This window comes from Vipera berus (genome assembly GCF_964194415.1).
Source record: "Vipera berus genome assembly, chromosome: 1".
In the NCBI taxonomy this organism is placed as follows: domain Eukaryota; kingdom Metazoa; phylum Chordata; class Lepidosauria; order Squamata; family Viperidae; genus Vipera; species Vipera berus.
The window spans coordinates 102,637,762-102,652,323 of NC_138202.1; the positions used below are offsets into that span (position 1 = coordinate 102,637,762).

Here is a 14,562-nt window from a genome sequence, read left to right on the forward strand (position 1 = left end):
ATGAGCATAGCAAGAAAAGTGAAAGGGTATAGACTGGCATACCTAGGTTTTAATAGAAATTCTCTACTGATGCTGTAGAGAGTAGATTTAGATTTTGCAGTCCCAGTGGAAGATAAATGCTTACAGGGATAAAGTCTTGCTTGTGTTTGTCTTTCCATTAAAATAAATCTAATTTACTTTTGAAAATATATAGGACTTTTGGCCGGCTTTTCTTTTCACAGCAAAAGTATGCTACATGTACATAGCATTACATGGATTGTTATAAAGGCTGATGCTTTTTTGCCACATTTTCTGGAATGAAACACCACTCTGAGTTGGCAAATATATGTTCACTTTTCAAGAAAAATAATAAAAAAAGCTTCCAGGAACAGAAATCTTTTCAAAAAAAGCACATATAAAACATACTGGATTTTCACTTATTTTCACATTCGTAGACACAGCAGGGATAAATTGAGAGGTTGGCTCTCATACTTGCTCTCATATCATGTTAAGCCAGAGTTTATTGTGGGAAGGCTCAAGCTTTCCTTCTTGGTTTATCCTGTTAGAGCAGAGGTCCCCAAACGTTTGAGCACCAGGGACCTGTTCTGTTTAGAGAGTTTTTTCTGCAGACCAGAGGGGTCATGGTTTTATGTACAGCCTGCATCCTGTGGATGGGGCTTTGCTTGCTTGCGCTGACTGGTTTCTGGCATGCTGTGGCTTGGTGCCGGTCCACGAACCGGGGGTTGGAGACTCCTGTGTTAGAGTAATGTTGGGAGGAATCTAAGTAAACTTTGGAGGGAAATAAAGCTCTTGATTTGCACACAATGCTAAACAAACCAGAGGAGCCAATTGAGACTGATTGAGCAGCAATGTTGCTACATCTGCTCTCTAGAACAAACTTAGCGCACATATTTTGAAGCACTTTAGGCAAAGGAATCTTTTCATTTTGGCAAATAGCACATACTAGCAATTTATCCTTTGACTCATACCTGCAGTAGCTGGTTCACACAAAAACCACTTTATAAATGTAAGCGTGCAAAAAAAAGACACATGCAAATGACTTATTTGGGAAATTTGCCTACAGGACTTTTGGTTGAATTAATTCAACCATGTAGATAGATTTTTCTCTATGTGACAATCTCTTCCTAACCTGAACCTACAGGTCTTCCAATGGTGCACTCATCACCACTGCTGATGAGTCTATCCATCTTGCTGTTGGTCATCCTCTTCTCTTTTCACCAATAGAGCCTTCTCCAGAGAGCTACATGTTTGCATAATATGTTTGAAGTAGGATAATTTGAGCCTGGTTATTTGTGCCTTGAGTGAAAACTCTGGGTTGATTTGTTTGATGATCCATTTGTTTGTTTTGATAACTGTCCATGGAATTTTTAAGTGTCTTCTCCCAATAACTCCAAATACTGTAAATAACGTGCATCCAGGGGCTTTGAGTATGGTGACACTGAAAGGTAAATGGGATATTGCATCCAAAACATCCATTAATAGCTTTTCTTGACCTGAGATCACAACTGCAATTAGCCCCAAAGACATATTGGTTATCTGGGAGGACTTTTGCAGTATTGGCTTAAAGAAAGAGAAAGGGCAATTTTACAATGATCAAACAAGGACTATGACAATATTGAAGATACCTGCCAGTTATGTTTCATTGCCTCCTTATATTGTAAGTGTAAAGATCTTTTGAGGTTGAACTCAACTGGTTCTAATGTAGTGCAAAAAACTTACTCAAGAAATGCCAGCAAATGCCAGCAATTCTTTTTCTATTTCCAAAGCTGGCAGGATACACCAAATGTTTTATCTCTTGAAGGAGAAGGGAAAAGGGGGGCATTAGCGAAAATAACAATTTCCCCTCATTTTAGATTCTAAAACCATCTATTCTCTTCCTACCACATGGCCCTGAAGTAATTAACCTTAAAGAAATGCAGCTCTCATTCAGCAAAGTCCACAGAAAGGGTAAAAATATGAAAAATGGTGGGCACATAACAAGCAGAATTGTATGGCGATGCTATGCCTGTTCTCTTGCAGATTAGGACACCTCTGCCCATAATGTCTTTAGTCTCAATACACAAATACATTGTCTACCATTAGTCTGTTTTTTTAAAATATGAGAAATAGGCTGCAAGTAATTCATATTCACCTTTGAGTGTTGCACATCTAATGGCAAAGGCAAACCATTTCCTAAGAACCTTGCCAAGAAAACTGCAGGGACCTGTCCAAAACTGACTAAAAGGCACTTATGTATCTGCGTGCACAAAAACATAAAGGCACACAGACACACAGACACACAGACATACACACACACACACACACACACACACACACATACACACACAAAAGGAATATTGAGTCTGTATGTGCTTATGAGTACTAGAAATTCAGTACAATCTTTTAATTTGGTTTAAAATTAACTGAGAATTTATCAGTAAGCTTTGGGTTCCTTTTGTGAAGGGAAATATATAAAGCCTCTAAACCCTAGTTAAAACCATTTTAAACAAGTTGTAATATTTTCCTACTTTGATGAAAAATCTGTCTTATGCTACTCATTCTTTTTTCTCTGTCAATGTTACAATATAGACTAATGTATACTTACATTAATCTGTTTTATATTATATTGTGGCTGTAGTTATAAACACTATTTCCAGCCTCTTTAAACAAATGCTATTTATTTATTTGTCATTTAAAAATGGCTTTCTCTCAAAGTTCGAGATTTGTAACTAATTTTTTTTAAAAATGAGATCCTGATGATGAGGTGGCTTCAGGAGGTGCGGCTTTCCCAATAGTTTATCTTTTCCTGAACAAGTGCATCTTTCAAAGTATGCTTGTCTTCATGAAAAAACCCACCCTGGTTTTTGCCCCCTCTTTTCTTCAGACAAAAAGTGGACTCCCCACTCAGCACCCACATAGAAAGAGTTTGAGTTCTGATCTTGTTATCTTTGATCTGTAGCTGACCAGGAAATAATACATTTTTAGCTCTAGAAGGAGAACCCATTAGCATTGGTTCTGGGAGGGATAAATCTTAAGGAAGAGCAGCCAAGAATAAGAGACAGGATTGGTGGAGCAGTGGGCTAATGCCTCCTTAAGTAACACCAGCTGCCTGCAATTAGTGCAGGTTCGCATCCCACCAGGCTCAAGGTTGACTCAGCCTTCCATCCTTCCGAGGTAGGTAAAATGAGGACCCAGATTGTTGGGGGCAATAAGCTGACTTTGTAATAATGCCGCTTGGGGTGTGTGTGAAAGCCCTAACAAGCAGGCATATACATAGAATGAAGGCTACTGCTAAGCTTGTAAGCCGCCCTGAGTCTTCGGAGAAGGGCGGGATATAAATGGAATTAAAAAAAAATTGCAGTGAGAGGCAGAAACAAAGGCAACACTAGCTAATGCTGGACTTTTGCAGCAAAAATCCAGGACTCTATCAACCAAAATATTCAAAAGACTTGTAAATGAGCAAGAATGAACATGATTGGAGCAGTTGAACCAGGTTATCCATGTCATCTCTAGATCAGTTATGAAAGAAGCTTGTAATGGATTCTGAAAAGCCACCATGTGATGAATGGCATATATTCCAGATATATTTCAGATATATTTCAGGAATGTCATATGGGATGGTTTCAGGGTAACAACTTCCAATTCTGTTGTTCTGTGTCTTGTTCTCTCCTGAAGGTGAGGTAGGAAGGGTTGGATTACTTTTTCCTATTTATTGATTTACTTAGTAAAGGTAAAGGTAAAGGTTCCCCCGCACATGCGTGCTAGTCGTTTCCGACTCTAGGGGCCGGTGCTCATCTCCGTTTCATAGCCGAAGAGCCAGCGCTTGTCCGAGGACGTCTCCGTGGTCATGTGGCCAGCATGACTAGACACCAAAGGCGCACGGAACGCTGTTACCTTCCCACCGTAGTGGTCCCTATTTTTCTACTTGCATTTTTACGTGCTTTCGAACTGCTAGGTGGGCAGAGGCTGGGACGAGTAACTCTGCTACGCGGCACTCGGGATTCGACCCGCCAAACTGCCGACCTTCCGATCGACAAGTTCAGCGTCCTAACCCACTGAGCCACCGCATCCCTTATTGATTTACTTACTTATCTTTAATTCCTATATAGTCACAAGAATCTATGTGGTTGTACTGAAAGCTAAGTAATCAAGTGAGGATTTTCCTGATTTCAAATGGAATGTGGTCTTCCCAGTTCGAAACGGTAGAGGCATCTTCAACATAAGCATGTTCTAGTGGATCAATATGGGTCAAATGCTTTATAGAATTACATGGATATTAAGAATATTATGGCTGTATAAGCATGAAGTATTGCATAAATCATAGTTAACAAATATAAGGTATTTTTGTTAACTGTTTAAACTCTACTGGACATACTAATTTAAGCAGTGGACTCGGATTAAGATACCTAGGTTCAGATTTGCATGCAACCATGAGCTCTCTTGGTGACCTTGAACCAGCCACAATTTTTTAGCATATCCTATCACACAGAGTTGTTATGTGGAAAGAATAAGACATAGATATGACACTGAATTCTTTGAAGTGAAGATGATCACTCTCTCTTTCTCTCACTCACACACCATAAATGAGTATGCTTTTTTTTTAAACTTTTTCTATATCTTACACACAGTAAAATGAACATGTGAAAAATGGTACACGTAGAGATAGTATGTTTTGTAAATGAATGTAGTTTCAAGCTTTTAATATTTACTGCAGCTCTGGAAATCTTTTTCATTGGCTTGTGCGCCATAAGCATTGCATGGAAGTTCCATGAAGGCATGTGACTTTGTCACTTAAATGTTTGTGAGTTTAAAACGGTCAAGAATACAAAATGGAAAAGCTGAATGAATAACTAGGAAATGATGTCCTAGCATCTTTTTAAGAAAGAAAGAGATCAACTAAGATACAGTGCATCTTGGACTTGTGAAAATGAAAGCTCACAGCACGAATTGTATGACCATAGGGGAAAAAACCTCTAACCATTTAATTGGCAGGATCTGTTAGCGATCCATTAAAAATAATGGGAATAAGAGTCAGAGGAAGCAATGGCATTATACCAGGGAGAAAAGATATTATTACTGCGTCATATATCTGATGCCTATTTCCTGACTGTGCACTTTTTATGTATTTAATCAGTAAATTCCATTGAATTCTGCTCCCAGAAAAGTCAATACAGGATTGCAGTCTATGTGATTTAAGGCATAAACTAAACACCAATTAAAACTGAACCATTACTCATAACTCAATTTAGTGCTGTTGTCTTTAATGAAAAGTTCAGGCTTAATAAAATAATAGATTATGATATTTTCAGCAGTCAAACTGTTACATACATATATTATACTTTTATATGACATAACTGGAATAAAGATGGAAACCTAAATTGGGCTGTAAGACCTACCAGTTTTATCTCTACTTTAAAACTATACTTATTTTTTAAAAAATAAGTAAGGAAATAAATAGAATTATATTCTTAAATTGAACAACTAGAAAATTGGTCTAGTAGTGTTCTCCTACTTTAAATAAAAGAAGTCTTTAGATAATTTATTTCAATCCATCTCTTTCACTTAATTTGAGTTTCATGCTTTATATTTTAAAAGATATTTATATTTTGTCTTCAGAGTGGTAATCTAAATCACTACAAAAGGACAAGACACAGGAGCTCTTTACATCCAAAAGCAATAACACTTTAATTCAACAAGAAAATGTGACTGCCTTTGTTTAGACATAAAATTTACTTCGTTATCTAAAGTGTTTTAGAATGAATTGCTTGGCATACATTAGAAATTTTCAATTTTTAAAGACTGTTCTACAGTGTAATACATATGGATCTGAGGATTGACTAGGAAAGTTATATTTTAAATGTATCTCGACATGGAAGCTGAACATATTCTTATTGATATGCACTTTGGAATCACATCCAAATCAAACTTACCTCAAAATATCAGCTTTTTTATAAATGAAAGGAAGGGAAGATTGACTATAAATATATTATTATTACAATATTGTTTTTATTATTAAAATATACACTTTCTGTATCTGTAGATCTGAAATTAACCAAGTTAAAGTTGGTTCATCAAAAATTGTATTTAGGGTATATTGGACTCTCCAAAGAATGCATTTGAAAGGATGGACATCACCTTTTCTATATTGGAGTTGTAAAAAATGTGATAATACACGGCCTCATATGATGTGGTCATGTAAAATGAGAAGAAAAACATAATAATTTTTTAAAATTTAAAATCGATAATGTACCACCAATATTTTGTATGAAGATTCTTTCTTTCTTTCTTTCTTTCTTTCTTTCTTTCTTTCTTTCTTTCTTTCTTTCTTTCTTTCTTTCTTTCTTTCTTTCTTTCTTTCTTTCTTTCTTTCTTTCTTCCTTCCTTCCTTCCTTCCTTCCTTCCTTCCTTCCTTCCTTCCTTCCTTCCTTTCTTTCTTTCTTTCTTTCTTTCTTTCTTTCTTTCTTTCTTTCTTTCTTTCTTTCTTTCTTTCTTTCTTTCTTTCTTTCTTTCTTTCTTTCTTTTTCTTTGCTTAATGAAACCTAACTAGGTTCTGAGTCCAGAGCACTACTGAGGGGAACAATAATGGCAATGCTCTTTTTACTGCTGTCAGATTGGGCTCAGAATGATTGCCAGCATGTCTAACAATTATAGCTATTCTATCCTTGTAAGCTTTCTGACTGCTACTTCACATATTGATTTTAATTTTAAGGAAGTAATATAAAATATTGTTAAGCCTTAAGCTATGAACTTGTAGTTTTTTTTTAAAAAAAATGATATTTTTTTTAAAGGTGTGTGCTCTGAATAGCAGAATTCTAACTGTGGTTAGGATTCCAATTGGAAGTATGAATTACACCTAGTGCAGCTTGTGAATTTCAGCCTAGACTTTATAATAGGCATTTGTTTTCTTCCTCCCTCTTTTACACACACAAATCCGCTCTGGGGATTCAATAAGACAAGTTATTGGGATTGTAGGATTTAGGGAATATGATCATATGATCATCTATCTATATAATCTTATGCAGAATTGACTTGGGAGGCCGGTGTGTGGTGTAGTTGGTTCACATAGTGTGGTGGGATGGAGGGTTTGTTGTCACTGTGTGTTGGGGGGAGAGAGCACAGGGGGAGGCTCAGCTAATCTCAATGTACACATGTTGTACTTTGACAATAAAGGTTTATTATTATTATTATTATTATTATTCTCCCAGCTAGAGCTCTATTGAATCTTGTTTTCTCAGCAAACATGAGCCTTTCCACCACCAGGTCAAGATTCAAATATATGATGTGATAAGAAGTATTTGAATGCACCTTAAACCACGTATCAGTGTTTGTATACAACTCATCTTACTTAAGTGCACCACTGAAACTGTCAGTTTCATATGAAGGCCAATTTGGATTCTAATTCTAGAATACTTGGAAACATAATCCACTACGTTCATAGCAATACATTCCTAGGTCAATCCATTTGGAGGCTAAAGAAGAGCAATTTGTAAAAGTAAAACAAACCCACCAATATTTTGACAGAGAGGACAAGAATACAGGCCAACCTTTACTAGAGTGTTGTAAAGGCTACAGCAAGTAGGAAAATCACAGCTGGAACCCTACGGTTGCTGTGTAGTCGGTGCAAAACAGGAAAGGAAAAAAAAAGTTAAACTGAAGGATGAAGAAAATGGGATCTATGGGGATGACAAGTAAATACTGCAGAGAAACAGAATTTGAGGGGAGAGAGAGAGAGAGGAATCTTTACTTAGACCTGCTGCCTTCTTCTTATAGTTTAACTGGTCCCTAAATGCAAGTAGAAAAATAGGGACCACTACGGTGGGAAGGTAAAAGCGTTCCGTGTGCCTTTGGCGTCTAGTCATGCCGGCCACATAACCACGGAGACGTCCTCGGACAAGCGCTGGCTCTTCGGCTTTGAAACGGAGATGAGCACCGGCCCCTAGAGTCGGAAACGACTAGCACGCATGTGCGGGGGAACCTTTACCTTTACCTAAAGTTAATGGGGGGCTGAATTATATGTCTAAACAAAAGTAGCTCAGGGAGGAGACAGGATACCAGGTCATAAGGCTCCAACTATGGGTGTGGTAAGGGATAGACGGAAAGAGGAAACAGGTTTGGATGCAGTAAGGCAGGAAAGCAGAAAGACTGCTCCTGAGCAAAAGGTCAAGAGAGAAGGCACAAAACTTCCTGCAAAGGATTCTGGACCATTGAGATAGACTGTTCAGCTCAGGTGGAACCTAAGAGGTTGGAAGTTTGTGAGAGAATTGGACAGAGGATTTGGCTGGGATGAACCAGGGAGGGCCAAGAAGAAGAGAAGCTGAGAGAAGCAGACTGGAGACCTTCCCCAAAGAAAGAGCCTGGAAGAGAGGGAGGGAATAACAGAATAACGGAGTTGGAAGGGACCTTGGAGGTCTTCTAGTCCAACTCCCTGCTCAGGCAGGAAACCCTATACAAACCCTATACAAACAAAATGCTTATCCAATCTCTTCTTAAAAACCTCCAGTGTTGGTTGGAATGCTATATTAATCGTTATGTCGAGGTATATTATAGTGAGTGTATTTGCCAAGGGGCCAGGGAGAATGGGCTTGTTTAAACAAAATACCGAGGGAATCATCCCCCTTGAAATCAATAGCTTCACATCATCTGATGATAACATTCTATTTTTGTTATATTATCCATACCATATCTGTATAACATTTCCTAATGATAGAAGTTAAAGCTATAAAAAGACTACATTTGGGGAGGGGAGGTATTTTCTCCCCCCACACACACCTTATTTAATGTCCCTAGCGGAAAGAAAAGAGTTCTCCCCTGCTGGTGAAAGATTTTGATATTTGTTTGATGGGAATAAATTCTGGAAGAGATTCTGCTTTGAAAATCCGTGGGAGAGGGGAAATCAATTCCCCAACTCAGGTGTAGCATTTGTGTTTTAGCAGGGGCTATTTAGAATATGCTGGGGTGGAAAAAAAGAGGAATTGTGTGGATGCTTTTGACCACATTGTCTCATTTGATTCAGGCAAATGTCAAATTATATCCACATAATTTATTGCACGCTATATTCATCTGCCATGTCATATGTAGTTATAGTTCAGCAAAAGACTAATTCTTTTTTTTAGAAGATAGTTTCACCATTTCCAAACTGGAAAAAAAATCCTAATTTCTCTTTATAATCATTTCATTCCTTTCATTTCATATCATCATATGAGAGAGATTTCAACAGCTGCTTTTTTTTAGCAGGGGAAGAAATGGCCTTGCAAAATTGTTACCTCCCTTCCTACCAATATCATGACTAATGTCTTCAGTCAGCTTGCAGAATCACAGCATTAAATAACCTTTAATCATGTTAGCTAATAATAAACTGGACTAAGCCTAAATTCAATTTTCTATGCTATTCGAAGTACATCAGTAGATTAGCTGTGCAGAAATACAACTTTTTGTTATTTGTTTATCTTAAGTTTTACGCTGAAGGATAAGACAATAGCCTTTTGTCCTTAAACTAGGTTATCAGGATTTCAAAATCAAGTGACTCCATTCCTGTTACTCTGGGTTAGTGACAGATGAGAATGGAGGCTACAATGAAGTAGAAATGAAGTCAAGGAGGATTATATTGTAAACATAATTTTACTGAAAGCTAAAGAGTGAAAATTAATACAAACTAAGATAGAATAAGAAAGAAAAACACTACATGTTAACTCATTGTAATATATATTCGCTTCTGTTCGGCAAATTGAACAGAACAGTCCTCAAACTGGAATGAATCTATGAGCTTCACTCACTACTGTATTTGTGTCCTACCTTTGAAATGAATTGATAAGAATTCATATAGAATGCTAGGCTCAAAACAGAATTGCCCTGCAACTCTCTGGAATTTTGTATTCATGCATATGAAAATCAACTCAAGATCTTCTGCCCATGCTTTCATAATTGGAAACTATTGTGTAGTGGGTTCTGGAACGCAGGAAAGACGCCAGGCCAGCGGCTCTTTATTGGTGGTAGAAACTGTACTGAGAAAATAGGGGTTACCTGTACCTTTATATACCTGGCCAGGTACGCCCTCAGCCAATCAGTTTAAACCTTAGTTTCCCGCTGAAACTAACTGGCCACAGCAGTTTCGGTACAGCGCCACCTGGTGGTATTGGCTATGCAGCGGCTTACTGTATCTCTTAAACCCCCATACATAACAGAAACTAACCAAGGAGAGAAGCAACCTAGAACTAAGGAGAAACTTCCTGACAGTTAGAACAATTAACCAGTAGAACAACCTGCCTCCAGAAGCAGTGTGTGCTCCAACACTGGAAGTTTTTAAGAAGAGACTGGACAGCCCTTTGTCTGAAATGGTATAGGGTTTCCTGCCTGAGCAGGGGGTTGGACTAGATGACCTCCAAGATCCCTTCCAACTTTATTATTATTATTATTATTATTATTATTATTATTATTATTATTATTATTATTAATAATAATAATAATAATAATAATAATAATAATAATAATAATAATAATAATAATAATAAATTGTACCAAAAATCCACCTAATTTATTTGTATCAGTCGGTAACCAGATGTCTTGGCTGAAACAAAATTGGCTTGGTATGAAGAACCATGCCAAATACAGTGTAACAGAAATATAATTGGCTAAATATTATTTGCTAAATATTATTTTGCTAAAAGTTTTTTATTTCTCCTTTTAGTATGCATTTAATTCAGATGGACTCAGTCCAACGCTGGATGGAAGACTTGAAGCTCATGACTGAGAGTGAATGCATGTGTATCCTTCAGTCTAAGCCAATCAGTTTAGAAGAAGAGGGTGAATTTCCCATTTCATCACAAGATGGCACCTGTGACAACTTGCAATTATTGCTGAAAAGAGCTTGGATTATAAGTACCGAACTGACCAGGATTGTTCAAAAACTGGAGAAGAATAGATGGCAGAGGGTGCACAGCATGACAGTACGAGTCAGTTGTCATGTCCGATCAATGATCAATGAATATAATATACTCACAAGGAATTCTTGGGAAGAAATGCATCAGGTAAAATCAATGTAGAACCAGTAGTATTATGACACTATTACTTACAGTCTAGATCAGGGGTAGGCAACCTTGGCTCTTTTATGACTCGTGGACTTCAACTCCCTAAATTTCTGAGTAAGATTGCCAAATATAAGAATAGGAAACTCTAATTCAGCCTTTCCTATATTTCCACTTGTCTGCTCATTTCAATAAGATCACTCAATAGAATTTCAGAATGAAAAAGTGCAGGTCATTAAGTGTATATATATATATATATGTTAAGAATTTGTCAAGGCTTTTTGAATGCACCTTGCTAATTAACTCTTTCTTTCCTGCTTTGGCCTGACTCAAGGCTTATCCACAGGATATAGTCAACTTATGACAGCTCATTATTTGTGTAAATTATTCAAATTGCTAATTTGCCTCCCAAATTCTTTATTAGCAATTTGAATAATTTACACACACACACACACACACACACACACATATGTGTGTGTGTGTGTGTGTGTGTGTGTGTGTTTTCTGAGGTTTTCATGGGTGTTTGTATGTAGATCTTTGGTCATTCAGGTTTTTTCCCACGTAGAATTGGAGGTATCAGGGCAACGTTTCGACGAAATCTCATCTGTCATCCTCAGGCTGGTGACTTCAGCTTCATTCTTCTGGGAGAAGTGTGTGGTAGTGGCTGTTTTTTCTTCTTTTTTAAACTGCCAGAGGGGGTGTGGTCTGTGGGTGGAGGCTTGGCTGTGTTCTGATGGGGTGGAGGTGTGCTCTGATTGGGTGGGGCTTAGCTGTGTTCTGATTGGGTGGGAGTGTGTTTTGAATGGGGGCTGTGTTCTGATTGGGTGGGGATGTGTTTTGAGTGGATGGGCTGGCACCACCACAAACACAGAGCCGAACAAAAGCAGCACAACTCACCAGTTCAGGTCTAAGACTGGCAGCTGATATATATATATATATATATATATATATATATATATATATATATATATATATATATATATATATATATATATATATATATATATATATATATATATATATATATATATATATATATATATATATATATATATATATATATATATATATATATATATATATATATATAATCCCAATCCAGATCAAGCTCCTATATGTTCATGAGCAGTATGGATATCAGAAATGATAGAAAAAAATAGCATCTTAGATTTGCATAGCAATGTGATTCTAATATGTGTGCTGTGATCCGGAACATCAGCCTGGAGATGCTAATCTATTCTGGATTTCAAATGAATATCTTAAATCTTGGTTTTAATGGAATTTTGCTTTTGTTTATTTTGATTAGCTGCTCTGGGTACTTTTCAGAAGAATGGATATTACATGAAATTAGCAATCAGATAATTCCTCTTTAACCACCTGCAATAAATAAATAAATAAATAAATAAATAAATAAATAAATAAATAAATAAATAAATAAATAAATAGATTGATAGATGATAGATAGATAGATAGATAGATAGATAGATAGATAGATAGATAGATAGATAATTCTCCCCTCCCAATTCCATGTAGGTGTAACTTCTAGGTGCAACTGATGCTTCTGAATATTGGAACTTTGATTTTAGAGATCACAGACAAGTTAACTTCCCCCTGCCCGCTTATCCAAAAACAGGATTAAATGTGGCAGGATGAGAGACATCCCATGTAGTTCATTCCTCATTATTATTTGACATTAAAAGGGAGGGGGGGAAATAGAATTCCACGTAGAGTAAACCTGGAAGGCATTTATGCTTCTGTAGAACCTTTGATATCCAACTCCCTCACCAGAATAAAAGGTTGATCATCCATTTTCAGCCCAACCTGCCGTATTTCTTAAGATTTATATTACGGTTATCCACATTGTTCTGCTGAACTAAGAATAAGTTAATAAAGCTCATACAAATAAGTTAATGCAACACATCTCTGTTCCTATTTTTTGCAGTATAAAAAAATGCTGGTGGAAAAGTGCTCGGAGCTTACAACAATTACTGAAAGGTAATATTAAACATTATTGATTCTTGTACTTTTATCTTATCAAACCTATATTAAAAATTGTGGACAACCTTAATGGGTCGAAGAGCTATAATATTATGGTAGGTTTGAAACCAATAGGCCTCTTCCACTTGCAGAGAAAGCCTGACCTCTTCCAAGTCTAATATGTATAAGTCTTCCAGTGGTGGGATTCAGCCAGTTCGCACCAGTTTGGTAGAACCGGTAATTTTTTGTTGCCCAAACCCAGAATGGACTTCCAGAAGTGGCATCCACACAGACAACTGATTGTTCACATATTTGAATCCCACCACTGAAGTCTTCTCTTTGGATTAATAGCTAATATGGTAGGGATTTAATATGTGTTTTGTGGAAAAGCACATATTTAATACAAAAGAATGGGAAATCCTTAGGCTACAGAATTATATATCGGTGGTTCACAAATTGTGGCAATCATATTAATTATGAATTTTAATTTACCTTTATATTGATGCTATAGAGCTGCTATTTGGTGTTACATCTTAAATATATCTTGGATTATAAATTACACTGCCACTGGACTGAAACTTTGGCATCTTTTTAAAAACTTTTCCTTCCAGGTGCATACAGATTGAAGATGAACAAATGTTAAAATCAATGAAATCTTGCATTAATGATGCGCTAACCACAGTGGCACAGTATTTTGCCCAATTGATAGAACTAGCTCTAACATACGAAATAAAGGTTAGTGTGTTTTTCTTTTCTGTAGTAAAACCATAATTTGGCAGTGTTTCTATTTTTTATCTCTTTATATCTCTTAAGATATCTGGAATTATTTTGTTGTTTGTTGTTTGTCTGACCTTAGAGGTTTATACTTCTACAAAGACTAAGACCATGTCACCACCCTGTGCAGTCTAAACATGCTGGTGCATTAATCTCAATTTGCCTGTAATCCACGCTCTTTTCTTGCCCACAAATCTGAACAATAAAGGAGAATATTTGTAACTTGGTATTGAAATGAGGGGTCCTCTCTGAGATCGGCTCTCAATTTATATTCTAGTGGCTTGCCATTAGAACCATAAGCCATAGAGGATCAAGAAGCTGAGCAGTATTTTCCAATAAGGAGAGTCTATGAGAGAAGAATGGAATACAACATAGAAAAGGAAGAGTCTTTCGTCCTCTTTCCCCACCCCCAAGTAGTTGAGAAATTGGAAAACAAGTAGTTTTCCAATTTCACAGTCTAGAGCTAGAGCACAAAGAACAGCTCTGGTTAAGGGAGAAGAGTACCAGTTACCTGTGTTCAGCAAAGCTAACTTAATGAGTACCAAGACCATCAATGGTGAGTATTCCTGGAAAACTGGTGGAGGAGGAGAGAAGAAATAATACAGTAGAGATTCACTTCAATAGACATATGTAATGGGTCCGGGGCCTCAACAGAGCTAAGGAATATTTAATCATACCTTTGACATTATCCAAACATTCTGAATTTACTCTATGCCTTTCCAGATACTTGTGTCCTAATAAAGTTGCTTCTCTATGAAAGTTAGCACTCTGAATATAGTACTAGAAAAAGAGGCGTATTCTTCTTTCCGGT

The 14,562-nt window shown here is 36.8% G+C and overlaps 1 protein-coding gene across 1 annotated transcript in view; it reads left to right on the forward strand.

Annotated features, from left to right (window-relative positions):
* INSC (INSC spindle orientation adaptor protein) overlaps positions 1 to 14,562 on the forward strand; it is a gene marked incomplete at both ends in the record, with an annotated part of 89,755 nt that overhangs the window by 6,967 nt on the left and 68,226 nt on the right. Inside the window, 3 exons of the mRNA XM_081325774.1 lie at positions 10,664 to 11,003; positions 12,943 to 12,995; positions 13,589 to 13,712. Of these exons, the coding sequence (XP_081181900.1) occupies positions 10,664 to 11,003; positions 12,943 to 12,995; positions 13,589 to 13,712 (517 nt within the window). The remainder of the gene's footprint in view (positions 1 to 10,663; positions 11,004 to 12,942; positions 12,996 to 13,588; positions 13,713 to 14,562) is intronic.